The 24,795-nt window shown below is 57.1% G+C and overlaps 2 protein-coding genes and 1 long non-coding RNA gene across 3 annotated transcripts in view; all 3 read left to right on the forward strand.

Moving 5' to 3' along the window:
- Positions 1 to 929: 929 nt before the first annotated feature.
- Positions 930 to 6,829, forward strand: NOL12 (nucleolar protein 12). Its single transcript, XM_070600658.1, has 6 exons — positions 930 to 1,110; positions 2,229 to 2,334; positions 2,614 to 2,662; positions 3,179 to 3,321; positions 5,902 to 5,999; positions 6,429 to 6,829. The coding sequence occupies exons 1-6, from the start codon at positions 1,025 to 1,027 to the stop codon at positions 6,592 to 6,594; spliced, it is 648 nt and encodes a 215-aa protein (XP_070456759.1). The 5' UTR covers positions 930 to 1,024; the 3' UTR covers positions 6,595 to 6,829.
- Positions 6,830 to 10,896: 4,067 nt separating this feature from the next.
- Positions 10,897 to 13,523, forward strand: LOC139080374 (uncharacterized). The gene is made up of 4 exons (XR_011534847.1): positions 10,897 to 11,196; positions 11,458 to 11,543; positions 12,497 to 12,592; positions 12,908 to 13,523. It is a non-coding gene; the product is annotated as an uncharacterized lncRNA (long non-coding RNA).
- A 2,512-nt stretch (positions 13,524 to 16,035) lies between these two features.
- The window catches only part of TRIOBP (TRIO and F-actin binding protein), a 54,823-nt gene continuing 46,063 nt past the window's right edge, over positions 16,036 to 24,795 (forward strand). The window contains exons 1-4 of the mRNA XM_070600570.1: positions 16,036 to 16,078; positions 17,676 to 17,836; positions 22,266 to 22,405; positions 23,786 to 23,978. Coding sequence (XP_070456671.1) covers positions 17,723 to 17,836; positions 22,266 to 22,405; positions 23,786 to 23,978 — 447 coding nt within the window. The 5' untranslated portion in view covers positions 16,036 to 16,078; positions 17,676 to 17,722. The remainder of the gene's footprint in view (positions 16,079 to 17,675; positions 17,837 to 22,265; positions 22,406 to 23,785; positions 23,979 to 24,795) is intronic.

Consider the following 24,795-nt stretch of genomic DNA (forward strand, 5'->3'; position numbering starts at 1 on the left):
CTGTGCAGCCTTCCTCCCCTGGACTGATGATCATCGGCCCTGCAGGACCGCCAGTCCTTGAAGGCAAGGGCAGCAGCTTGTCTGCAGCACCCGGCACAGATGCGTTGAGGATGGGGGACTCAGGCATACAATCCCAGTCACTAAGATTCCCCCTCGGGTGTTGTTTTGCTGAATACCTTCACATGCGCGCCCTCATTTTCAGTAGAGGAGGTGTTATGACACCCTCATTCCATACTTGGGGAAACTGAGGCACAGGGAAGGAAGATGGCTTGTGTAGCAAGACGTGTGGCACGTATTATGTTATGTACACGTTACATAATTCATTTACCCCTCACAGTCATAGTTCTCAAAGTTTGGTCCGTGGACCAGCAACATTAGCATCACCTGAAAACTTGTTAGAAATGCAGATTACGGGGCTCAGTCCAGACCAGCTGAATCAGAACCTCATGACCCGGGTTTCAGCAAGCCCCCCAAGGGATTCTGAGGCATGCCAAACTTTGAACACCACCGCTCCACAATAACCCTACAAAGTCACTATAATTATCCCCATTTTACAAATAGGGTAATTGAGGAACAGAGAAGGCAACTGGTCCAGGACCATGCAGCTGTAATTGGGGTACCAGGATTCTAATTCAGCTAGTTTGGCTCCTGAAACGTGCTCTCGGAGACCACCACCGAGTTGACATCAGAATCATAAGTAGGATCAGCCATCTTTGGCCATTCACTAATAATTCTGCATTGAGCGCCTACGTGTGCTAGGTACCCTGGGACCTCGGGGCCTCGCTCTCACCGGTGCTAGCCTAGGAGAGGGAGTACCGCTTCGAGTCGCCGGGAGGGCAGGGATCCGCATGTTATTGCGGGGGGGGGGGGGGGGGGGGGGGGCGGGGAGGCCCCTTTAAAAGGCGGGGCCTGGCGAGCGGAACTGCGGAGCACCGCGGCGGCGAGGCGCCCCCGGAAGGGTGAAAACGCCGCACCCGGAAGTGTCTCGGGCGGGTGGGCGTCGCGCCGCCCGGGCCTCTCCGCCATGGGCCGCAGCAAGAAGAAGAAGCAGCGAGATGGTGACGACCGGCGTCCGCGGCTCGTTCTCAGCTTCGACGAGGAGAAGCGGCGGTGAGTGCCAGGGCTGGGCTGGATCCCTTTCGGGCCGCGGGGCATGGCCAAGGCCAGGTGCGGCGGCGCGCGCTCACGTGGACGGCCCTTCCGGCCCCGCCCCTCGGCCGCGGGCCCGCCCCCTGCCCCGCCCCGTGGCATGGACTCGTTCAGCTGTTCGCGTCCCGGCTCCCCGGCTTGCCAGACACTCGCAGGGGTTGTGGCCCGAGAGCCGGGGCTCGGTGGGCGCAGGTGGCTTCTACCTCCCCAGCCCCGCCCAGCCCCGCCCGGCGCCCCGCACGCTGCGGACTCCCAGCTGTTGTTGCTGGATGATGAATGAATGAAATGAGTGGCTTCAGTTCGTTTGTTCACTCTCCAGACGTTTACTAAGCTCCTTCGGTGTGTGTGCCAAACTTTGAGACCCCTGAGCGGGACCCTGAGCCTCAGCGTCCGGTCCATCAAATGTCCCCAGAGTGCCACCTTGGCATATGGTTGTGGGTCAACGAAAAGCCTAGTGTTGGGCCCTGGAACAGACGGGAACGGTTCAGCCAACACTAGAGATAAGAAGGGGCTGGGATCAGGTAGGGGGAGGGAGGGAAATGCTGGGGCATCATCAGGAACCCAGGGCGGCGTCAGCGGGCACTACAGGTGGTCCCGGGGGCAGGGTCCTGGGGAAATGGGGTGTTGGCCCAGTGGAGGGTTTGTGGAAGTCTGAATGAGGGTGGCCTTGAAAGTCGCGCTAAAAGTGGCTTAATTCACTGGGTATTGGAGTTTGCCAATTTAGAAGGGGCCCCTAGCCCACAACCCATGCCCACCACCTGGCCCCGTTGCTTGAAGCTGCAAGCCCTGGAGGGCAGTTAGTGAAGGGAGGCAGCCGCTCCCTCTTTTCCCCAACCTTACACTCTCTGTGACCTTGGGCAGGTAACCTTGCCTCTCTGTGCCTCAGTCTCCCATTCCGTAAAATGGGGATTGGCACCTACTACAGAGGTTGTGAGGATCACGTGAGTTAACACGTGTACGTGTTTGGCGTGGTGTCTGCACATGGAGCAGTGGTAGCTGTGTTTCTCTTCCTGGAGCGAGCCCTTTCCTTGTGTCTCCTCCTGACCCTCTCCTGACTCTTCCTTGCCTCTTCCCTGTAGGGAGTACCTAACAGGCTTCCACAAGCGGAAGGTGGAGCGGAAGAAGGCAGCCATTGAGGAGATCAAGCAGCGGCTCAAGGAGGAGCAGAAGAAGCTCCGGGAGGAGGTGCGGAGGGGGAGGGCGGGAGAGAGTCTCTGACTCCCAGGGGACTGGCAGCCTCCGATGGCCCGAATTGGGGCATCTGCAGGGATGTGGGGAGGTGTGGGCAGGCCTGGGGAGCAGTGTGTCCCAGTAGAGACACTGTGGGCCCGGGCCTGGGAAGGGTTAGGGTGAAACCTCCTGGTCTTTCACTCCTAGCTGTGGTCTCACCCTGGAGGCGAGCAGTGCCCCTGCCTGGGGCTGGGCTGAGGCCACACTCACTGTGTCCCTTCCTTTTGGTTTCAGCGCCACCAGGAATACTTGAAGATGCTGGCAGAGAGAGAGGAGGCGCTGGGTAAGTCCTGTCCTTGGCCCCATCTGGAGAATAGCCAGCGGGCCTGGGTTTACTAATTCCTTGGTAAGTGGGAGGGGTATGGGGACAGCACAGAAGCTGACTTCCCTAGTTCTGGGGGACTTGGTGGTGACCTGGGGGCAGGGTGGTCCTCTAAGCATGAATGGATCAGAGACCAGGAGAAGGAGACGCAAACCTCTTGGTAAATGGATCCTGAGCAGAAAGCCCGGTTTCTGAGGCCTGGAGGGACTGGGCATAGAGGGGAACGGGCGGCAGCAGCTCCTGGTGTCATGCGGGGTTTGTCCTAGGTGGGAACCGGGTCTGAGGTCCCCTAGAGACTGAGAGGAGGAATTGGATCACTCAGACCATTTGTCTGCAGGCCAGGCTCCGGAGCCCGTGACTTCCTGGGTCCTCTCCCATAGAGCAGCGGGGCCATTGCCCTCCAGACCTGGGAGGGGGCTGGAGCCTGCTCGCTCGTGCCCTGGGGCTGACGCCTGGTTTTGTGCCCACCCCACACAGAGGAGGCGGACGAACTGGACCGGCTGGTGACGGCAAAGACAGAGTCGGTGCAGTACGACCACCCCAACCACACTGTCACCGTGACCACCATCAGCGACCTTGACCTCTCGGGGGTCCGGCTCCTCGGGCTGCCCTCAGCTGAGGTGGGTCTCATGCCCAGCCCTGGGGAAGAAGGGACAGGGGCAGACTGGGCTGCCAGGGGCTTGCTGTGGACTGGTCCATGTCATGGGGATTCCAGTGCAAGGGGCCCTTTCCCTTCAGAGGCCAGCTCCACCGCTGAGTGGCCCTGGGAGCTTGGGCAGGTTTCTTTTCTTTTTTTTTTTCAGGGGAAGATTTCACCGTGAGCTAACATCTGTTCTCTTTTTTTTCCTTCCTCCCCGAAGCTCCAGTATGTGGTTGTATATCCTGGTTGTAAGTTGTTCTAGTTCTCTCTGTGAGCTGCCGCCACGGCACGGCAGCTGACAGACAGGGGGTGTGGTTCCGAGACCAGGAAATGAACCCAGGCCGCCAAAGCGGTGAGCGCCAGCCTTCAACCGCTAGGCTGTCAGGGCTGGCTCTCTTTTTTTTTTAATGTATTTTTTTATTGAGGTCACTTTGGTTTATAACATTATATAAATTTCAGGTGCACATCATTATATTTCAGCTTTTGTATAGACTGTATCGTATTCGTCACCAAGAGTCTAGTTGCCACCCATCACCGCACACACGTGCAGCTTTACCCCTTTCGCCGTCCCCCCGTCCTTCCCCTCTGGTAGCCGATTTGTTCTCTGTCTATGTGTTCGTTCATTCGTTGTTTTATCTTCTACTTATGAGTGAAGTCGTATGGTATTTGGCTTTCTACATTTGGCTTATTTCTCTTAGCCTAATGACCTCAAGTTCCTTCCGTATTCTTGCAAATGGCAAGACTTCATCCTTTTTATGGCTGCGTAGTATTCCATTGGGTGTATATACCATGTGTTCTTTATCCACTCATCTGTTGGTGGACCGTTAGCTTATCTCCATGTTGGCTGTTGTGAATAATGCCGCAGTGAACATGGAGGTGTATATGTCCTTTCAAGTTAGTGTTTCATTTTCTTTGGATAAATTCCCAGTAGTGGGATAGCTGGATCATATGGTGTTTCTATTTTTGATTTTTTGAGGAACCTCCCTACAGTTTTCCACAGTGGCCGTACCGGTTTGCACTCCCACCAGCGGTGGACGAGGGTTCCCTTTCTGCACACCCTCGCCAGCACGTGTTCTTTCCTGTCTTGTTGGTAACAGCCACTCTGATGGCCGTGAGGTGATGTCTCCCTGTGGTTTCATTTGCATTTTCGGGCAGATGTCTTTGCTGTGCCTGCTTCCCTGCATCAGTAAATTGGGGTTGCTCATGATGGCAGCTGCCTTGTGGGGTTGCTGTGAGGATAAAAGTGGTTAATCCATGAGAAACCCTTACGAGAGCTGTTTACTGTGGTCACTCCCATTGCGTGATACACAGCAATAACACGGCACGTCTGTGTGCACTGACAGTGAGTTTTCAACCTATGGGTTGTGAGTCATTAGCAGGTTTCGGCCAGCATTAAAAAAAAGAAGAACAGGGGCCGGCCCGGTGGCCGAGTGGTTAAGTTCACGCACTCCGCTTCAGCGGCCCAGGGTTTCGCCAGTTTGGATCCTGGGCGCGGACGTGGCACTGCTCATCAGGCCATGCTGAGGCGGCGTCCCACATGCCAGAACTAGAAGGACCCACAACTAAAAATACACAACTATATTGGGGCCGGCCTGGTGGCGCAGCAGTTAAATGGGCACATTCCGCTTCAGCGGCCTCGAGTTCATCAGTTCGGATCCCAGGTGCGGACATGGCACCGTTTGGCAAGCCATGCTGTGGCAGGCATCCCACATATAAAGTAGAGGAAGATGGGCATGGATGTTAGCTCAGGGCCAGTCTTCCTCAGCAAAAAGAGGAGGATTGGCAGCAGATGTTAGCTCAGGGCTAATCTTCCTCAAAAAAAAAAAAAAACACACAACTATGTACTAGGGGGATTTGGGGAGAAGAAGCAGGAAAAAATAAAAGATTGGCAACAGTTGTTAGCTCAGGTGCCAACTTTACACAAACAAACAAAAAAGAGCAATATCATGAAGACCTCAAAAAGCATCACAGAAAGTGTTGTCTCCTGAAACGCTTGTTTCAGTTAAAGTTGCATCTGGTTGTGTAGGAATTTACACACATGTACATGTACGGTACAAGGCAAGCCACATTTCCTGTCCTGGGTCACAGTGTCCTTAAGCCCCAGAGGCACTGCTGTGTCGCATCCTTACTGATTTCACCCTCTCCTTCTGTTTCGTGCTGGTTCTTCAGTAAGGTCCGATGCAGAGGCAAGTCCTGTCCCCATGTCAGAGCTCTCTCCTTGTCCCCGTGTCAGAGCTCTCTCCATGTCCCCGTGTTGGAGCTCTCTCCTTCTTGTCCCCGTGTCAGAGCTCTCTCCGTGTCCCTGTGTCAGAGCGCTCTCTGTGTGAGTGCCGGGGAGTCTGCTCTGAGCTGAGGCCGAGGAGGACTTTGAAACACAGCTGTGCCCTGGGCCATCCCCACCTCTGCGCATCCATGGCTTTTCTGCCCACGGCCTTCTGGAAGCCCCGACCCAGGCCGGGGAGGTGGCAGGTTGTGCCCCGACTTGACGGAGGCGTGATTGCCCAGCCCAGCCCTCTCGATCCACCGCTCTCTGTGACAGTCTTATCCTGTGCTTTTTCAGCAAGGGGCTGGGCACGGGTCTGAGGAGGAGGCAGCGTCCGTGGAGAAGCCGACCAGAGCCTTACCCAGGAAGTCCAGGGACCCCCTGCTCTCCCAGCGGTGAGCCTGTCCTCCCCTCTGAGCCTGCCCCTCATGGCTGTCATTGGTGACCGGTCCTGCAGAGTCACCTCTCGCTGGCCAGTGCTGGGTGGTGTGGGACAGGTGGGGCCCGGAACAGCCCTCTGCTCTGTTGTCAACTGGTCCTTGGTCCCTCTTCACTGTCTTCTACCTCCACCCCCTGAGAAGTTTGGCCCTGGTGCCCTTAGTGCTAGGCTGGGGGCCTTTCTCTACAAGCTGAGTCACTGGTGGCCCTCTGGGTCCGAGCAGGTGGCCTCTGGGATGGATTTGGTACTCCCAGCATTCGGGGCATGTCCTGACTTCCCCTCCGTGAGCCGGGCCATCGGTCACCCCACTGCACAACCTTCCACCCCTGCCCTGTTCCCCAGGGTAAACAGGCCCCAGCCTCACCAGCCTCCCACCCTCCCACAGGATCTCCTCTCTCACGGCATCACTGCACGCACACAGTCGCAAAAAGGTCAAGAGGAAACACCCCCGACGGGCCCAGGACTCCACCAAGAAGCCCCCGAGTGCCACTCGTACCAGCAAGAGCCAGCGCCGCCGGCTGACTGGCAAAGCCCGGCACGGCGGGGAGTGAGCCCGAGAGCCAGGCTGGGCTCCAGCTGGGGCTGCGGGGACCTGTCCTGTCTCAGCTTGGCTGTCCCCGCAACCCAGCCTGCACCGAGCCAGTGACGCCACAGCTGCAGCCTGGGACTTGGAGCCTGAAGGAGCAGGCAGCTGAGAGCCGGCTTCCCCCAGGAGCCTTTGGGACTAAGTTTGGGCATCTTCCCAAATGCCTACCCCTGGGGCCTGTATCAGATTTGTGAAACTAAGTGCACTTGTTTTGTGTTTGTCCCCAGCCCTGATGCCCCGTGCCAAGGGCAGGCCCCTGGGGTGATGGAGACAGTTGGGGAGTGGGTCCATCCTCATTCTCAGTAGATCTCCCCCGGGGTGTGAAAAGGTGGTGGTAGGTCCAGGCCCCTAAACAGGGATGAAGGCCAGCGTAGCTGCTGGTCGAGTCCAGAGTCCACCTGCTGCTCTGAACGGTGCACGGCGGGGCGGGTGGGCGAGCAGGGTCTGCTCTGCCCTGTCCTGGCTGAGACCCGGGGCCTGTCCTCCTCCTTGGCCCCTCTCTCCTGGCTGAAATTGAAGTGGTGGGAGGACATGAGTCCTGGCACATTCCCCAGCCCCAAACTCGGGCAGCTTCCTCCGCTTCCGTCAGCTCCCTGCCAGAGTAACCAAGGAGGGAGTGCGTGAGTAGTCCTTTCTAGAGAAGATGCCTCTCACTCGCCTGCAGGTGTGGCCCTTTCAGAGCAGAGCCCTCAGGGGGCCAGCTGGGCTAAGGGCTGCCATTTGTTCATGCTCCTTCCAGAAGGATCTTTGGGTGAAGCTCACTTTCACATCCCCTGCTGCCCTGACCCGGCAGGGCTGTCGGCAGAATCCAGGCCCCCTGCGGCAGGAAGATGAGGCGCCAGTGACGACAACCAGAGCACTTGTTCTGGAGCATCATCAGACCCCTTTTGCCACTTAGGGTCCCTCTGATTCTGGGGCTGGAGCACAGCAGTTTCGGGTTGTGCCCTGGTTAGGGGAACCACGTTGGGCCCTAACACCAGGACTGCAAAGGGGAGCGACGTGCCCTCAGCCCCGGGGAAGCTCGCGGACTAGTGCGGAAGAGGGTCAGGCTGACCGGAGCACAGCTGCAGGTGCTGCCCAGCCCTGCGTGCGTGCGGGAGGCTCCTGAGGAGAGGGAGCGGGGAGCTGCGGCCTGTGGGCCTGCCAGGAGCAGCCCGTTGGACAGGCGCTCTCCCATGCCACCGTTAGAACCGGCCAGCTGCTGATGGCTGCCGATGGCTGCCGATGGCTGGTGCAGGTCTGAAGGCCACGCCTGGGCCTGGGAACTCGAAGCTCAGGGCCTGTGACTGGGAGGCCCTGTGACCTGGCTTATCAGCTCCTTCCACTTGCTCTTCCTGCTGCCTTCCTGTTCTCCCCTGTGCTTGGGGTTGGGTGCCTCGCTCGACTGGGCCGCCTCCGTCCTGGACAGAAGGTGGGACCTGTTAGCGCGCTCTCCAGGTGGTTCTGCTTCTCAGCCCAGGGCAGCAGTGGGAGCCTCGCCCTGACTTCAGGGCCCTGTGAGCGGAACAGCTGGGCCCAGGGGGAGCGCGCACAGCAGGGCTTGGGTTTGAATGCTGCCTCTGCCACTCGGCCACCGCGTGAGCTCCTCGCTGGGCTGACCTCTCTGGGTCTGTTTCCCTGTGTGTGAGATGACACAAGATAACTACCTCTTAGGGCTGCCCCGCGGCTGAAATGAGGCCATGTGCACGATCCACTTCTGTCGCACCTGCTGTGTTTGTTCGCAGCTACTGCTGTCTGTCTGCCTGACCCGGGTCTCTTCTCCCACCCCCAGTGACGTGAGGTTGTTTACAATTTACGTCTACCATTTGTGCTGATAACTAGTGTTAAATTCTCATCTGCTCTCTCCTGTGTGCCACCAGTTCTTCCATCAGACCAAGGAAGGTGAGTCACAGGGATTTTTGCCAATCCTAGGATCAGGAGTGGTGGAATAGAACCTTCTGGAGAACTTGTCTTTTCTCCCCAGAGCCCCTCTCTCCATCCCCCATGCCTGGATCCTTTCTTTCTCCTCCTCCCCATCCTGTGGGTCCTCAGGGTTGGGGCCTTGAGGAGCTTTATCAAGAAGGATTTGGGGGCCGGCCCTGTGGCCGAATGGTTAAGTTCGTGCAGTCTGCTTCGGCGGCCCAGGGTTTTGCTGGTTCAGATCCTGGGCACGGACGTGGCACTGCTCATCAAGCCATGCTGAGGTGGCGTCCCACATGCCACAACCATAAGGACCACAACTAGAAGATACAACTGTGTACTGGGGGGCTTTGGGGTGAAGAAGAAGGAAAAAAAAAGAACGATTTTAGGTTTGGGCCGGCCCCGTGGCCGAGTGATTGAGTTCTCACGCTCTGCTTCAGCGGCCCAGGGTTTTGCTGCTTCAGATTCTGGGCACGGGCGTGGCACTGCTCGTCAAGCCATGCTGGGGCGGTGTCCCACACAGCACAACCAGAAGGACCACAACTAGAAAATACAACTATGTCCTGGGGGGCTTTAGGGAGAAGAAGGAAAAATAAAAACAAAAAAAAAAATCTTGAAAAAAAATAGGGGGGGCCGGCCCCGTGGCGCAGCAGTTAAGTGTGCACATTCGCCTTGGCGGCCCAGGGTTCACTGGTTCAGATCCTGGGTGTGGACATGGCGCCGCTTGTCAAGCCATGCTGTGGCAGGTGTCCCACATATAAAAAGTAGAGGAAGATGGGCATGGATGTTAGCTCAGGGCCAGTCTTCCTCAGCAAAAAGAGGAGGATTGGCAGCAGATGTTAGCTCAGGGCTAATCTTCCTCAAAAAAAAAAAAAAGGATTAGATTTAGTTGCATATAGTATAAAACGAAATTTAAAAATAACTGGCTTATATAAGAGAGGAGTTCTCAGGTTAACAAAGATGGGAGAGAACTAGGCTGGGCTTGGGAGGCTGGGATGGAAGGCTTTTAGCTTTTGGCCGTGTGCCGTTTTCAATACATGGCTTCTACCTCATGGTCCAAGATGGCTGCTTGAGCTTCAGCCATCATATCTGCCTTTCAGCCAGCGGGAAGGAGGAAGGGGTGGAGAACATGCCTCTCCTTTGAAGAACACTTGACACTTGTCACGTGCCATTGGTCGGGCAGAAGGCAGAGGCACGGGGTCGGAGGAAGAGGGAGCTCACAGCTGCCGGGAAGGCTGGGGGCTGTGGCCTGTTCTGGAGAACCACGTGCCCAGATCAGAATTGGGGATTGTGCTACTAACTAAGGGGAGAATTGATACTGGGGTTCACGCAACAGATGCTCCCGCAGAAGCCGAATATGTGAAGCTGTCCGGAGGAACCACATGAGTTCCCACTGGGTGGAGCTGAAGCCACAGCAGGGGCTTCTCTGTTCCTCAGTTACCGCGCTGAGCTTCCCCGGGGGGTCAGGCCCTGTGCTAGTGCAGTGGTCCCCCATTATCCGCGGTTCCCCTTTCCGCGGTTTCAGTTACCCAAGGTCAAGTGCGGTCCAAAAATAATGCTACGTCCTCACCCCATGTCATCTCCTCACATAGGCATGTCGTCTCCCGTCACGTGGGTGAGGGCAGTACCCAGGGATGTTCTGAGACCACATGCATATAACTTAGTACAGCGTCTTGTTATAATTGTTCTGTTTTATTGTTAATCTCTTACTGAGCCTAATTTATAAATTAAACTTTATCAAGGTAGGTAGCTATAGAAAGAAACATGGTCTCCGTAGGGTTCAGTACTATCTGTGGTTTCAGGCGTCCACTGGGGGTCTTGGAAGGTGCCCGCCGTGGGTCAGGGGGGGCTCCTGTACAACAAGGGGTGCTGGCCGTGGTTACCAGGAGCCAGGCCTCGGCTCAGTGGAGGAAAGAACTCTCTCCCCGTAGGATCTGTTTTTGGGTGGCCTGAGGTCTCCCCAGGGCCATGAGGGGAGCAGGCCCGGTGGAGCTGCCTGCCCGGGTCAGGAGCCGCAGGGGGCGGGGTTCTGATGTCAGGGAATTCGAAGCTTCCATCCTCTCCAGGTCCCCTCGACCTCAGAGGGCTTGAAGCCCCAAGTTCGAGCCGTTGACCTCCCTTTGGCTGTGCAGGTGGCTCTCGTGAGGGGCTCCCCATTCATCCGGGGCTTGGAGAGCTCCCCGCCTGTGCCGCTGTGAGCCAGTCAGTCCTTAGAAAGGTCCTCCTTGTTCTGAGGTAACATCTGCTGCCTCCAGACGCCATACACGCCCTGCAGATGTTCGCAGACGGCTCTCGCAGCCTTTCCCACTCTCCTCATCCTTGAGCCACCTCCTCCCAGAAGCCTTCCCTGACCCCCTCTTCCCACCCTGGGACTTAATCATTTCTCCATCTGGGCTCCCGTGACACTGTGTCTTTGCTTCTTTTAAACACTGAACACATTGTAACCTGGTTATGTCTGTCCGCCCAACCAGACCCTGAGCCTTCTGAGTGAGAAGTGTGCCAGTAATTTCTGTTTTCTTTTTTTGTTGTTGAAGATTAGCCCTGATCTAACATCTGTGCCATTCTTCCTCCATTTTACATGTGGGTCACTGCCACAGCATGGCTGATGAGTGGTGTATGTCCACGCCTAGGATCTGAACCTGCAAAACCGGGCTGCCGAAGGAGTGTGGTGAGCTTAACCACTACACCACAGGGCTGGCCCCCAGTACTTTCTGTTTCTGCTCCTGGCCCAGGACCTGTCTCACTAGAGGTTCTCAGCCAATTCAGGCTGAATTACATGGGACCCATACCTCTCCCCTGAAGGTGCTCCCAAATAACCCTTGAAACAATCTGTTCTAGAATTTTCTTGGCCCTAGTGCCTTGTTTGCCTGTCTGCAAGATTCTGAATTTACGTTTTTCTCCTTCCCATCGCCATATCTGTCTCTCCCAGGCCCTGCTGAGACCTTCCCTGTCCAGTGAACTTCGCCCTCCCCTTCCACGCTGGTCACCGTGATTGACACATAACAAAAGAGGATGGTAAACAAATTTATGGAGCACCTCTGATGTGCCAGACAGTTACACCGTTAACTCACAACAGTGCTGTGAAGTGGGTATCAGCTCCATTTGACAGATGAGAACACTGAGTCTCAGAGAGGTGAAGTCAGGTCAGAAGTTACTCTGTCATGGCTAATGAGACGTGGTTGTTACATTCATGAAGGACAGACACATGGAAGTGCTCCTGACGGTCAGGGGTTCCATCAAGTGTTAGAGGACAGACCTCTGTACAGGCCCAGGGGGCACAGAGCAGAGAGGAGGGCATTCAAGAAGTCTTCCAAGAGGGGGTGACCCTTGATACGAAGCTTGAGAGATGACTAGGCTTGGCCAGGGAGAGAGGGAGGGGAGTGCGTGCAGAGGGAGGGCCCTTGGTGAGCAAAAGGGGGCAGTGGTCAGAGGAGAAGAGGAAGTTGCAGAGGCCAGAGGGCCCAGACCCCGAAGGGCCACAAACACTGAGCCAAGGATCTGGACACTTGCCCAGTGGGCAGGGGGAGCCCTGGGGTGGGGGTTTCGCCAGGGGAAAGTCAGGATCAGCGATTGTTCCAGAGAGATCTCCCTGGTGGCAGCGTGGAGGGTGCACTGGGGGCGCTGGAGGCTCCAAGGCCCAGCTGCAGTCATCCAGGGGGAGGCAGGGAGGTGGGGAGACCCTCCTCTTGGGGGGCACCCGTTCGCTCTCTCACCAAGCATTGACTGAGCACCTGCCAAGCCCCAGGCACCGGGGATGCATTGGTGAGCACGACAGGGTGGTCCCTGCCCTCAGGGACTTCATTTCATGGGCCGTAGCTGTGGGGGCAGAGAGAAGACTGGAGGAGAGAGAATAATCATAACATCTGTTGAGCACTCAGTGTATACCAACCGCTCGTTGCATGGTTTAGCTCACCGAGTCCTCACAGTAACCCCACAAGGTCGGCCATTCCATTAAGCCCATTTTGCAGGTGACGCACACTGGGATGGGCCCCCGTTGGCCAGGACACTGTCTTCCCTGAGTTCTGCCTACTCCCTGCCTAGCAGTTGAAGCCAGGACTTAAGTCGTGAGTGGGCTCTGGCTGGGCACGTGCACATCCCCAGGGAGGGATCCAGAGGGCAGATGTCCTTCCCCAGGGACACAAGCCACACCTTGGATACATACGTTGACACTGCCCCATGGGCTAACAAACCCAAAGAAATGGAGGCCGAGATGCCTGAGCTCACCTCCAGGGGGCGCAGTCACATGTTCTGCAATGTGAACGGCACCCAGGAGTAACACGAACCTTGGCTGGGGGGTTGGGGGGGGGGGCTTCCTGGAGTGGGTGTCATTTAAGTCATCACTAAGGGAGTGAAAATCTATCTGTGATTCACCATTTCAGAGACACTGCCTAGTGTGAACACTGGTTTGACCCTCAGTGTTTAAAAACAATCTGACGTGAAAGACCTCAATGGCGCCCACAGGGGTCTGTGTCAGCACACCTGGACCAGGCCAGAGCAATGGCCCCCACCAGCGTCTCAGTCTCCGGAGAGGTCCTTCCTCTCACCAGGATGCCCCCAGAGCCCACCAGCCTTGAACACAGATGAGATGCCTGGAACGCTGTCTTGCAACCATGAGGTGACTTTCTTGAGGGCAAGAGGCCAACATTCTTACTAGAATGGTGAAGTGGAAGGTGGAAGGAGCCTGGATCCTCGAAGACACCATTGGGCCACCACACCAGTTCCAGAACACCACTTCCCAGCCTCGTGTTAAATGAGAAAAACAACCTCCGTCTATTTAAGCCAGATTTCCTGTGAACTGTGGACGAAAGCATTTCTCCCTGATACACCCATTGCTGTTAAGGGCAAATGAGTATATATGGGATTGTGCTTTGGAAGCTGGGAACCAACAGAAACATTTCAGGTGACATTTGCTCGTCAATTAAATATGAAATTAATTTAAAAAATAAATAAGTAAAAATAAAAAAATAAATAAAATAAAAATCTGACTTAGCCATATTCTAAAATGTTGAGATTTCATATAAAAGTTCATATTTTCAGCCTCTTCAGTAAAAGCAAGTCTGGCCATGTTGGGTCACCACTTCACAGGGTGGCCGTGGGCTGCAGCCCGCTCCGATGACCCCTGTAGAGGCTCGTGCCTTCCTGCCCCTGCTCGCTGGGTTGCAGCCCCCTGCGTCTCTGCCTTGCCTGCCCAGAGTGCACGATTCTCCCACAGGCCTGAGGGCAGGGACGGCCGGGATGACCACTCCCAGGTGACCAGAGGACACTGAGGCTCAGACGGGCAGAGTGGGACCGGAACCGTCGGGAATCGTTCTGCTTCCCCGAGCCCTGAAGAGTGGTGTCCCAGCCAAAGGGAACGGCATGAGCAGACGCAACACTCTTCAGGGAGTGGAAAGGGGGACATGAGGCTGAGACTAAATGATGACAGTGGTGACACCGCCCTGGCTGCCATTACGCCTGTGGCCCTGAGCCGTCTGAGCCATCCGCAGAACTCTGGGAGGGTGATTTTTAGGCCAGACTCTGTCTTCGAGTAACTCAGTGGCTTTGGGCAACTTGCTTGAGTCTTGAGTTTCACTTCTACAAAATGGGGGTAATGACGGCCACCGCTCCCAGCACAGGGACGGTGTTGGAGAAACACACTCGTGTGTGCGAGGAGGGCAGCATCGCCCTCTAGAGAAAAGGAGGGGTGGTTGTTACCTAGATTACTAAGGACCCCTCTTTGCGTCTCAACCACCCTCACAGCCACTGTCCCCCAACAAGAGGGGGACTTCCTCCAACAGTCCCCTTCACTCCTTCCGGCTCATCCTTGGCTCCCCAGCCCCCTCCTCCTGCCTCGTTCGAGACTTCTCTCCTCCAGCACCCTGGCTGCTGCCCACCCCTCACCCCCATCCTCCCCTGCCCTCAAGGGGCCCAGCCAGCCAGCTCCAGAGCCAGGGAGAGCTCACAGGATGACCCACTCATCGGGCCCCTGGACTCTGCCCTCGCTCCCTCACTCTTCTCACTCCAGCCTTGCGGCTCCTGTCCCCTCAGCCAGACACGCTCTTCCCCAGGGCCTGCTGGCTCCCTGCCGGCTCCCTGCCTCTTCTCCAGGTCTCGGCGGCGAGGCCTTCCCTGAGCCCCTTGTTTAACATATAATGCCCTCCCCACACTGGCCACTTCCAGCCCCCTTCCCTGCTTCATTCTTCTGCTTAGCACCTATCACCAGCCAACATACTCCATATATTGCCTATTTATCTTGCTTGGGGTCTGTTTGTCTCCACTAGAATGCAGGCGCCACAAAAGCAGGAGATTCAATCTTTTCTTCACCCACGGATCCTCAGCACACACAACTGACAAAGTGGGGCTCCATAAGTGTTTAATGAATTCAATTGCCCGGTGTACCACCTTGGGTTGGCTTCAGGTTTTACTGATTGCTGGGGGCTAGAGGTTGGGGCCCTACCCTGAGCTTCAAGCTCAAACCAAGTGCCCACCCAACCCCAGGCTCAGAGAGGTCAAGAAACTTTCTAAAGATCACACAGCCAGAAAGTGCTAGAGCCAGATACTGAACGTGAGACTCTCTACTCCCTGTTTTGCTTGCAGTAATTGGGACTGAGCAGAAAGCTCATTATCTTTGTTACAAAGCTGTGTTTTTGCCTGTTCCATCTTGGGCTGGAATGATCTGTTCAGGGGCTGTCTCTCCCTGGTCAATGGGCTCCTCATCTCAGAAAGAGCCACATTTATTCATGTTACCATCTCCCAGTGCCCAGGGCAGGCCTGGCATATACCAGGCACATACGAATGTGTGAGTGAATTAGTGAATGAAGATGCTCTGTAGTGGCTGGTGGAGTCAGACACACCAGCGTTTTAGTCTTGGCTCTGCCACTTGCTAGCTGTGTGACACTGGCGAGCTGGTTAGTTTTTCTGATCCTCAGTTGCTCTGAAATGAGGATCTTGGTACTTAATCCTTCAGGTTACTATGTCCTTATGAATGTAAAGATTCCGGAATAGGACCTGGCACATAGACAGTGCAGAGTAAACGTTAGGTCAAAAAAAAAGGGGCAGATTAAAAAAAGGGGAGAACTGTGCATTTTGTGAGTGAGCTCCGCATCAGTGGGAGTGTGCGAATGGAGGCTGAAAACCCCTGGATATTTCATTTCGCCCTCACAGGTACTATTACTCTCCCCGTTTTACAGATAAGATAACTGAGGCACAGAGTCTGGGCTAAAGACAGTTGAGGAGACTGCGGCGGGAACGAACAGACGGGAAAGATGTCAGAAGGAGCCAGACCCAGGCCCCCCGGGGACCCTGACCCGGCTGCTCAGGCTAAACGTGCGGCTGGACCCGCGCTCAGAGGCCGCCGGGCGCCGCCCGCCTCCGCCCCGCCCCCTGGCCTCGGGCTGTCCAATCCCGCAGCCTTCATGTAAATGAGGCACCTGAAGCGAGCCTATGCGAGCGCGGCAGGGGCGTGGCCTGCGACCTCCCCCGGGCAGCGTTCTGATTCATTGTTAAAATAACGAGGCCGTGACCCCGGCACCCCGACCCAGCACCGCCTGTGTGGGGACACCCGAGCCGAGGTTCGTACTGCGTACCGGAGTCGGGGGGGCGCACGATAGGGGGAAAGGTGGAGGGGTGAGGGACGCGAGGAGGGACTGGCCGACTGGATGGAAGGAGAGAGGTCCAGGGGTCCATTCTCCGGGCGGGGCATGCGTGTCCGCTGAAGGTTTTTCATTGTTGTAGCCACACCTAAAGTGCATTTTAGAGAAGGATTTGCCCGTTGGTTGGGGTGGGGAGGAGGAAGTGGGAGCAGTGAGGGGCTCGTGGAATAGAGCCCCCTACACCTTCCCCCAGGGAAATGAGCGGCATTCTCTGTACGAGGCGTTGCTCCTTTATATGGCCGCACCCGGAAAGAAGCACCCTGGCTGGGCGGGACGGACGCGCGCCCCCTCCACTAGAAGGAGGCAACGACTGGGGGAGATGACAGCCCAGGGAGGATCGGAGACCCCGGGGCCGCTGAGGGGCCGGTGGGCGCACTCCCACACACTCCACTTGCCCTGCCGCCTCCCCAGGTCTGATAGTGGGTGGAGGAGCCAGGAGCCCTTGCCCTGGCTGCCCCAGGGGAGGATGTGAGATTCCCCAGCTCTGGCCCTAGATTGGCAACAAAGCCTTGGTCCTCCAGGGCTCTTTGGAGGAAGCTCACCAGGTGAAGACAAGTGTGTGCAGGTGACCTGGGGGCACCTGGAGATGAATGTGAGTTTGTGGATATGGGTTCTTCCCACTCCCACACCCCTCCCGGGGCTCTGCATGGACGCGGACGAGAAGGCATCTTCATGTCACTCCTCTGTCCAGACTTTCTCCGCAGGGCACAGTGTCGGAGCCCTGGGTGGCGCCCAGAAAGGAGAGCCCTGTGCTCAAGTCAGACCCCAGGGTTTCTCTTGGGCTCAGGTCCGCCACGCACTTGCCGTGTGACCTTAGGTTGTTCACTTTCCTCCATGACTTTGTCCTCAACTCCTGAAACACCTAGCTGGCCTTCTGCTTCACGCCCAGTGTTTCCCACGGGACCTGTGTGAGTTGGCAGCGTGGTCCAGCGCCCCTCACTTCCCCCTCCGAGAGGCCGGGGAGGCACACAGATCTGGGTGCGAATCCGGTTCAGCCACTGGGACCTAGAGCAAGTTCGGGAACCTCTGTGTGCCTCAGTTGGCTCATCTGAAATTGGCGTTATTTTTGCTTCCAATGCAGGAAAACTGTAAGGCGAGGGCGCTCAAGCTTTGGGGGGCGTCGGAATCACCTAGGGGACTCAGAATCACCTAGGGCACTCGTTTCAGATGCAGGCCCCCAGGCCTCCCCTCCAGAGATTCTGCCTGGGTGGGTCTGGGGAGGGAACTGGGAATACGCGTTTTCTGAACAGCGCCGCTGAGTCTCATCAGAGTCCTCAGAACACACTTTGAGCAACGCAGCAGTGACGACTAGAAGTCACATGTCAAATGCTTGGCAGAGAGCCTGGTGCTTATTGGTGCTTAATGAGTGTTTGTTGAGCGAATAAATGAACAGATGAATGAATGGATGGATAACCTTATTTCCTTGGCCTTTGTCTGTCCGGGGCAAGCTGGGGCTGGGGTCCAGGTGGGCTGCAGGCCAGTCACCTGCTCCTTGTCTCCCCCCCATTCTTCCTAGGCCCCATCACTGGATTGCAGGAGCTGCCCTGGCCTGACTCAGCCAATATGGAGGAGGTGGCTGAGAATGCCCCCCGTGAACACTTTGAGGCCAACGCGCTTGCCCAGAGCTGCTGTCTAAACTGCTTCCACCCTGAGGAGGCCCACAGCCCAAGGCACCAGGTGGGCCGGCTTTCCTGAGTGGTCGGGTGGTTTGGGATGGGGAGTCCTTGATGGGATGGGGAGTCCTTCATGGGCTGGGGCCTGGCTGGGCCACTAACTTGCACTTGAACCCAGACACTGGGCTTCCCCCTGGGCAGAGCCTCCGTTTTCCCATCTGTGCAATGACCTGGTGGGACCATGTTAACGTTTCCCAACACCAGTCATTCTCCTCCTGCTTTTAGGATTTTTCTCGCCATAGCCTCATGTAATCTCTTACCTACCTTATTGTTCTCTAAAGCAACACACTTTTTTCATTTATACTAAACCAAAACTTTGCATGACCACCACAAATGGAAAGCTAGGATCATATCCTTTATATGGAAGGTTAAAAAGAAAGAAAGAAAAAGAAAAAAACCAAGAAATGTCATTAAATTCTAACTTGAGAGTGTTGTCGGCTGAAGTCTCTGAGCCTGAGTCTGGCTGTCTCTTTGTTAGAAAGGCAGATTGGCAGGCGCTAGAGAGGCATTAAAGATACCCCAGCACCCACTGGAGACTTTATCCTTGAAGGTACTGAAGGCGTGAGAGGGGAGGTGATCTTCACTTTGTGATCGAGCTGGTCTTAGGCCAAGCGCCAGCACATAAACCCAGAGCGCCTGGTACACAGGCTGTGAGAAGCGCGGGACCCGGGGATCTCCATGGCCCTTCCAGCCTTGCCTCCTATGGCTCTGTCATTCCCAGAGGGTCCTGAGGCTCCTCTGGAGCCTGGCAGCCAGCTCCAAACAGGGCATTAGTCTCCAAGAGGTGGCCGTTGTAAGGGAGTTGCCGTTCAGCTTTGGAGCCAGGCCAGCTGGAGTTCCAGTCCTAGATTTGGTACTGACCTGCTGTGTGACCTTGGTTCACTTGACCTCTCTGGCTTCATTCTCCTAATGGGTAAAGTGGGGCAACAAGGCTTCTCGCTCAGGGCGTCTGGCACTGCTCAGCCCAAGTCACATGTGGCTAATTCAATACAGGCTAGTTTCCTCTCTCTCCTTCCCAACCAGAAAAGTAAACCTGGGTGATGCCTTTCTACCTGTCTTGATGCCTCCAGTAACAGCTCCCTTCCTGCACCCCAAGTTTGGGGAACAGCTGGCTGAAAGCCCCAAGAGGCTGGCTCCCATGCTGTGACCTCCTCCCAGTGGGGGGAGATGGCAAGCATGAAACAGCAGGAGAAACTGGGATTCAAACGCTCTGAGTTCCAGTCTTGGTCCCACGACCTCCCAGCTGAGACCTTGGGCCAGCTCGTGTGTTCATACATATTGAATAGGTGCTTAAAATGTGCCAGGCATTATGCTAGATGTCGGGGAAATAGTGATAAATAAAACAGACACAGTCCCTCATTCACAGGGCTTATAGTTTGGCAAGAGAAATGGAGACTAAGAAAGTAATCATGCAAAGAATAGTTTAATCATGCTTGTGATCCATGTTGTAATGGAACAGCAAGTGACATGAGGGTACCTGATAGGGCATCAGGATTGTTTCTCCAAGGAAATGACATTTCAGCTGCTTGGTAAAGGCTGTGGGGACATTGACCACTGAAGTTGGGGGAAGAGGAGAGGAAGAGAACAGCATGTGCAAAGGCCCTGATGCAGAAAGGAAGAGGCACATTGGAGGATGGAGAGAGGCCAGCGGGACGGAGGGGCAGAGGAACTCTGGGACCGGGATGGAGAATAGTGTGGGTGTGGGTGTGGGTCTCGCTGGGCCTTGTAGCCATGCTAAGGACTTTGGACTTTTTCCTGAGAGGCACAGGGAGCCAGTGCAGATTTTAAACAGGAGAGTGATGTGATCAGATCTGCATTTTCCAAAGTCACTCTGACTGCAGGGCGGAGGGTGGAGCACAGGGAGGGAGAGTGAGACCAGTGAGGAAAAGGTGCAATTCCTCTGGCCAGAGACGATGGAGACAAATGGATATGCTTCAGAACTGACTGACCAGGAGGATTTAAAGGGTCTGGTCCACTCAGTTACCAGATGCAAGGCTCGGCACATGGCTGACTTCTGAGTCATCTGAGGCCGGCTGCTTGGGAGGCGGGTCTGTTTGGAGCTGTTTGGGTGGTGAGTGACAGGCACCGAGGGACACACTGGAGATGGGGGCAGTTTTGTGACTGCAGAGGGGCACAGAGGCTCTCCGGTCACGAGGATCTGGCTCGGATCGAAGTCTTGCTCACGGATGAGCATTTCAAACATGTGCAGTCACAAAATCTGTGTGTTAAAACCTCCTGAGCCTTGATGGCTGGTGCAGCTCCCAGCTGGATCCGTAATGACACCTGGGCACAAACCATCCCTGCGGGCCTGAAAAAGGTGTCTCCTGGGGCTGGAGCCATTCTGACGTTTTCTCCTACCCTAGAGTATGCAGAAGTGGCCCCAGGTCCCAGGGCAACCCTTCCCAGGAAGCTGGCTCCAGCTCCCCTGGGATCCTGGGCTCAGGATGCATCTCTGCTCTGCTCTCAGCTGAGACTCCCACAGGTGGGGGCGGGGGGAGGGGTTATCCCTGGAAATCATAGGTCCTGGACCAGGTCATGGTCAGGTTCTAGAAGGAGGGAGGAGAGCCAGGGGGGAGGGTCCTGCTGTATGCCAGGCACCCACATCCCTTTCCAGTGTATTTATTCTTAAGTGTAGTTAACATTCTATTGATTTAACACTAATAAAACTCTGTTTAATGCTTTTACATTATTATATTTAAGATGCACAGAACAGGCCCTTTACGAATATTAACTCATTTAATTCTTATAACACTCCTGGGAGGTGGGGCCTCCCCAGTTTGCAGATGAGAAAACTAGGCCCAGAGAGGGAAGCCACGGGGCTGAGGTCACCCAGCTGGGAAGTGGAGGTGCCAGGATGGGGCCTGATGTCTGTCTGAGGCCAGAGCCCGTGCTGACCCACCAGACAGGAAATCAGAGCTGAGGACTGGCTCCTGGGCCTGGTCACGCAGTGGTGGGTAGGGACCGACCTAGGGGTGAGAGCAGGGAGGAGCGGCCGTGACAGGGTCGGGTCCTGCTGGGCCCAGCTGGGCTGGGACCCCTTGGTGATGCCCAGCGAGCTTCTCCCTCCTCAGTCACGTGGCAAGGTCCCCAGGGCGGCCGAGGCGCCAGGCCGGGCTGTGGATCTGACACCTCCCGCTGCCACACTCTGATCAGAATCTGGCCCCTGGGCAGGGGCGGAACGAACCCAGACGGGCCTCCTGTCGCTTGGATGGCCCTGCAGACACCCCGGCCCCACGCCTTGGTTCTGCCCGGGTCCTGCCAGCGACGGCCTGCTTGGAGCCTGGAAGGTCTGTGCCCACTGGGGCTGTGGCCGCAGCGCTGGGCTCTGGGCTCCAGGGTCCCCGGGGAGCCGTGCCCAGGCCCCGCCCGTGGCGGCTCTCAGGTGAGCCTGGGGATCGGGTTCCTGAGGCTGGGTGTCCTGTATTGTTCTTGGCCGGCCCGGCCCATGAAACAGTAATGAGGGGCCCCTGCTCCCACGCCGGCCCCTCTAAGGTTTCCGCTGCCTCGGCCGCCGCCTCGGCCCGGAGTCGGGGCCTGGGAGGGCGGCTGTGCGGGGGCGAACGAGCCCCCCGGGGACGAGGGTGCTGACAGCCGCCAGCGCCACCGCTGGAGCCCGCCGCCCAGGTAACCTGAGAGGAGGCGGGGTGCGGATGCTGTGGCCGCCGTCTCCCACCGCCGGGGAGGGCCCTGCCACCCGGGAGCCGGGGAGGGGTGGGGGGCCTGCCTGGGGGCCAGCAGCTGTTCCCCCTGGGTGAGCCTGGCACCAGGCACCTGCCTTCACAGGTGTGGCCTTGCTCAGGGCAGGAGGGACAGAGGCCACAGTCGGCTCAGGGCCCCTGCCCCACCCTGGGGCCCTGACCCTCCAGCCCTGGAGCCCCCCCTTCAGTAGGCTCTCCCTTCCTCCAGGCTCTTATTTTCCCATCTGCTCCTCCTCCCTCACACCTCCTTCACTCTCCAGGCCGGCTTACCCTCCCTGCTCCCTGCCCCCTCACCCCGGTCTTCTAGCTACAGAAGACCTTTCTGGGTCCTTTTGTGCACTTCCCAGCCTCAGGCACACACACACATATGCACCGACACACACATGAATAAACCGACAGGGACTTACTCGAACGTGTGTGTGAGTGCACCCACCCGGCTTGCACACATGTGCATGCGTGTGCACCCACGCACACACACAGGCCTTTATACACACACGTACCTGGCCACACGTGTGCAGGCACACTCTGTACCTCTGCCAGCACCCGGCTTGGGGCCCCAGGGGCGCTTCCAGCCTGATGGACAGCTCTCCTTGAGCCGCATGAGATCCCCGGAGGAGATCCCAGGAGGAGATGCGGGAGACTGGCGCACACAGCCTGGTGGGGGAGGGGCTGCGCAGGGGGAGGGCAGCCCCGACGTGGGCCACGAGCTGCCTCCTCTCTCCAACTCTGTCCCAGGAGCCCCAGAGCCCTCTAAGTGCCGAGGTGCCCTACTGTGACCTGCCTCACCGGTCGCCTGCCTCTGAGGACCTGCTCGGCCCCTCGACCTCCGGCTGCCAGTCTGCGGTGGGCCTGGGCCTTGGGCCAGGGCCTGAGAGGTAGGTAGAACCCCAGGACCTGGGAGGGGCTCCCTGGGGTAGGATGGCCTCACCCACCGCACCCCACGCCCCTTCATGATGGCAGCATCTGTCTGCAATGGCTGCTGTCATGGGTCACATGGTCAGTCCCCATGACCTGGGCACACGCAGGCGGAGGGCACAGTCCTTGGGCCTCGCTCAGCTTCGCTCCCGGGTGTGGGGCAGCCGAGCACCCACGCTGCAGGGGGCATGGCCCACAGCCCACTCACGTTTCCTTCTTCCCTTTGCACTGCTCGAGAAGATTCAACAGTCTCGGCCCCAGGGGCACCTGCCATCACCCACCCCTCTGACCGTGCACTGCTCCGGGCTCTGGGATTCCCTCGACCCCCAGGCCCGAGCTGAACTGAAGCCCCCTGGGGGGCCCTGGTGCCTTGGGAGGGAATGACTGAGGGTCTGGAAACCTGGGGTCCAGCTTCAGCTCCATCCCTGATGCTTTGAGATATTCCCTGTTTTTGTGCCTCAGTTCTCCTGTTTAAAAAATAAGAGGGATTGAATCAAGTCATCACTGCTTTGGAAACATGTGCTCCACATAAGTAGGCATTATTAAAAAAAAACACACAACAGTCTGCCATCAAATATGTTTCAGAAAGTCTGGAATAAACAAAGTTAAATACTGTATCTTGCAGGACTTGTCAGAGCCTCGAGGTTGCTACCATGCATTACGCTCTTGGGTGGGGGAGGTAGGAGAGGTATGTAGTGTGTCCCAAACTTATTTGACCGCAGACCTCTTTTTCAGGGTCGTCACCCATTTCCGTCTTATAGTCCAGTCTGTGGGTCACTCTTTAGGGATACCGCCAGCTCTAAGCCTACTTGGGTCTGTGGCCACCCTGACTGGCTTCTCTAAAGCAGGGTTCTCTGTAGCTCCCTCCCTTGGGATCCGGGCTGGTGGCCCTGTCACTGCCCCTGGAGTTTGTCTACCTCTCAAAGCCCCCCCCACTAGCCCAGCACAATTCTGTCTTCTTAGTCGCACTGTACTTGGAGTCTGCACTCCTGCTCCAGCGACAAAGGGTTGGGGGTGGGGCCACAGCCCTGGTTCACAACACAGCTCTGCCCTTTCCTGGCTCTGCAACCTTGTCCGGCTTTTGACCTCTCTGAGCCTCAGTTTGTTTATCTGTAAAGTGGGAATCTTACACTCGCTTCAAAGGGAGGCTGTTGTAGCTACATGAGGCAGCCCCGGTAAAGGGCCCAGCATGGCACGGAGAGCCGTCGGTGCTGGCTCCACCGTCACTCCAACGTGCAGGTTCCTGGCTCCTGTGTGAGGTGTGTGTGCCCGGGGGGAGGTGGGGATGTTACTTAATTCCCACTATTTTGGGGAAGTCACGGGTCTGTCTCCTCTCCCAGGGGCCCTGCAGGTCTCCCCACAGAGAGCCCCACAGCTGCCCCCAGGAGCGGGAGCCGGGAGGCCGAGGCAGTGCCCTATCTGGAGGGCCCGGCCTCCCACCTGTGCCACGGCTTTGACAGGGGCCCTGACTCTCGCACCAGCTCCGGCCCTGACTGTGACGCCCCTGATGGTACCAGCGACGTGTCCTCCGTGGTGAGCTGGGCGTGGGAGGCCGGGGCAAGAGCGGGTCGCCCGTCCGTGCCAGCCCCGGGGCCCCACCCAGACTGCAGACAAGGCTGAGCCTCTCATGCCAGGGAACTGGCCCAGGTCCGCTAGAGACTTAGCCAGCACCTCGGGCCCCCCGGACCACCCCCCTGGGAGGGGCAGGGGGCTCTGCAGGGCCAGCCCAGGAGGGTGGTGGGGGCCTGGCTGTGAAAAGACGGAGGAAGGAGTTTCAGTTGGGAGGGAGCTCCGGGTGAATCACCAATGGGCCCAGGCTGCCCAAAACTCTCAGGTCACAGAGGGCCCGGATGTTGGGCATGGTGTCCGGAGCAAGAATGGGACTGGCCCTGGTCACCTAATGCTGAGCCCCATGACCAGTGACCAGCCCTGGCACTGATCTCCGAGGGACAGAGGAAAGCGAGCAGGCTGGGGGGCCTGGCAAGGGCTGGGAGCCATTTAGCCGGGAGAAGAGGACAGACTCAGGAGAACTTCCTGGGGCATTCAGTCCTCAAAGGGCTGTCATGGGGTAGAAGAGGCAGGCTGTCCCTGTGACCCCCGGGGGAAGTGACGGGAAATGATGGGCCAGGGGCCAGGAGCTCAGGAAGGCGCCCCACCCCGGTCTGAGATAGAGACTTTTATGGCTCTGTTTTGGAGCAAAACAACTGAGGCTCAGAGAAGGGAAGCAACTTATCTGAGGCCACACGTCTGGGCAGTGGTGGGGCGAGGTTTGAACCCACTTCCTGGACACTGGGGGTGTCTCTGGGGCAGGGGCTGCTATGCCAGGGCCCTCCTACCACATGAAGTCCGC

This window comes from Equus przewalskii, chromosome 29 (assembly GCF_037783145.1).
Source record: "Equus przewalskii isolate Varuska chromosome 29, EquPr2, whole genome shotgun sequence".
Taxonomy (NCBI): Eukaryota; Metazoa; Chordata; class Mammalia; order Perissodactyla; family Equidae; genus Equus; species Equus przewalskii.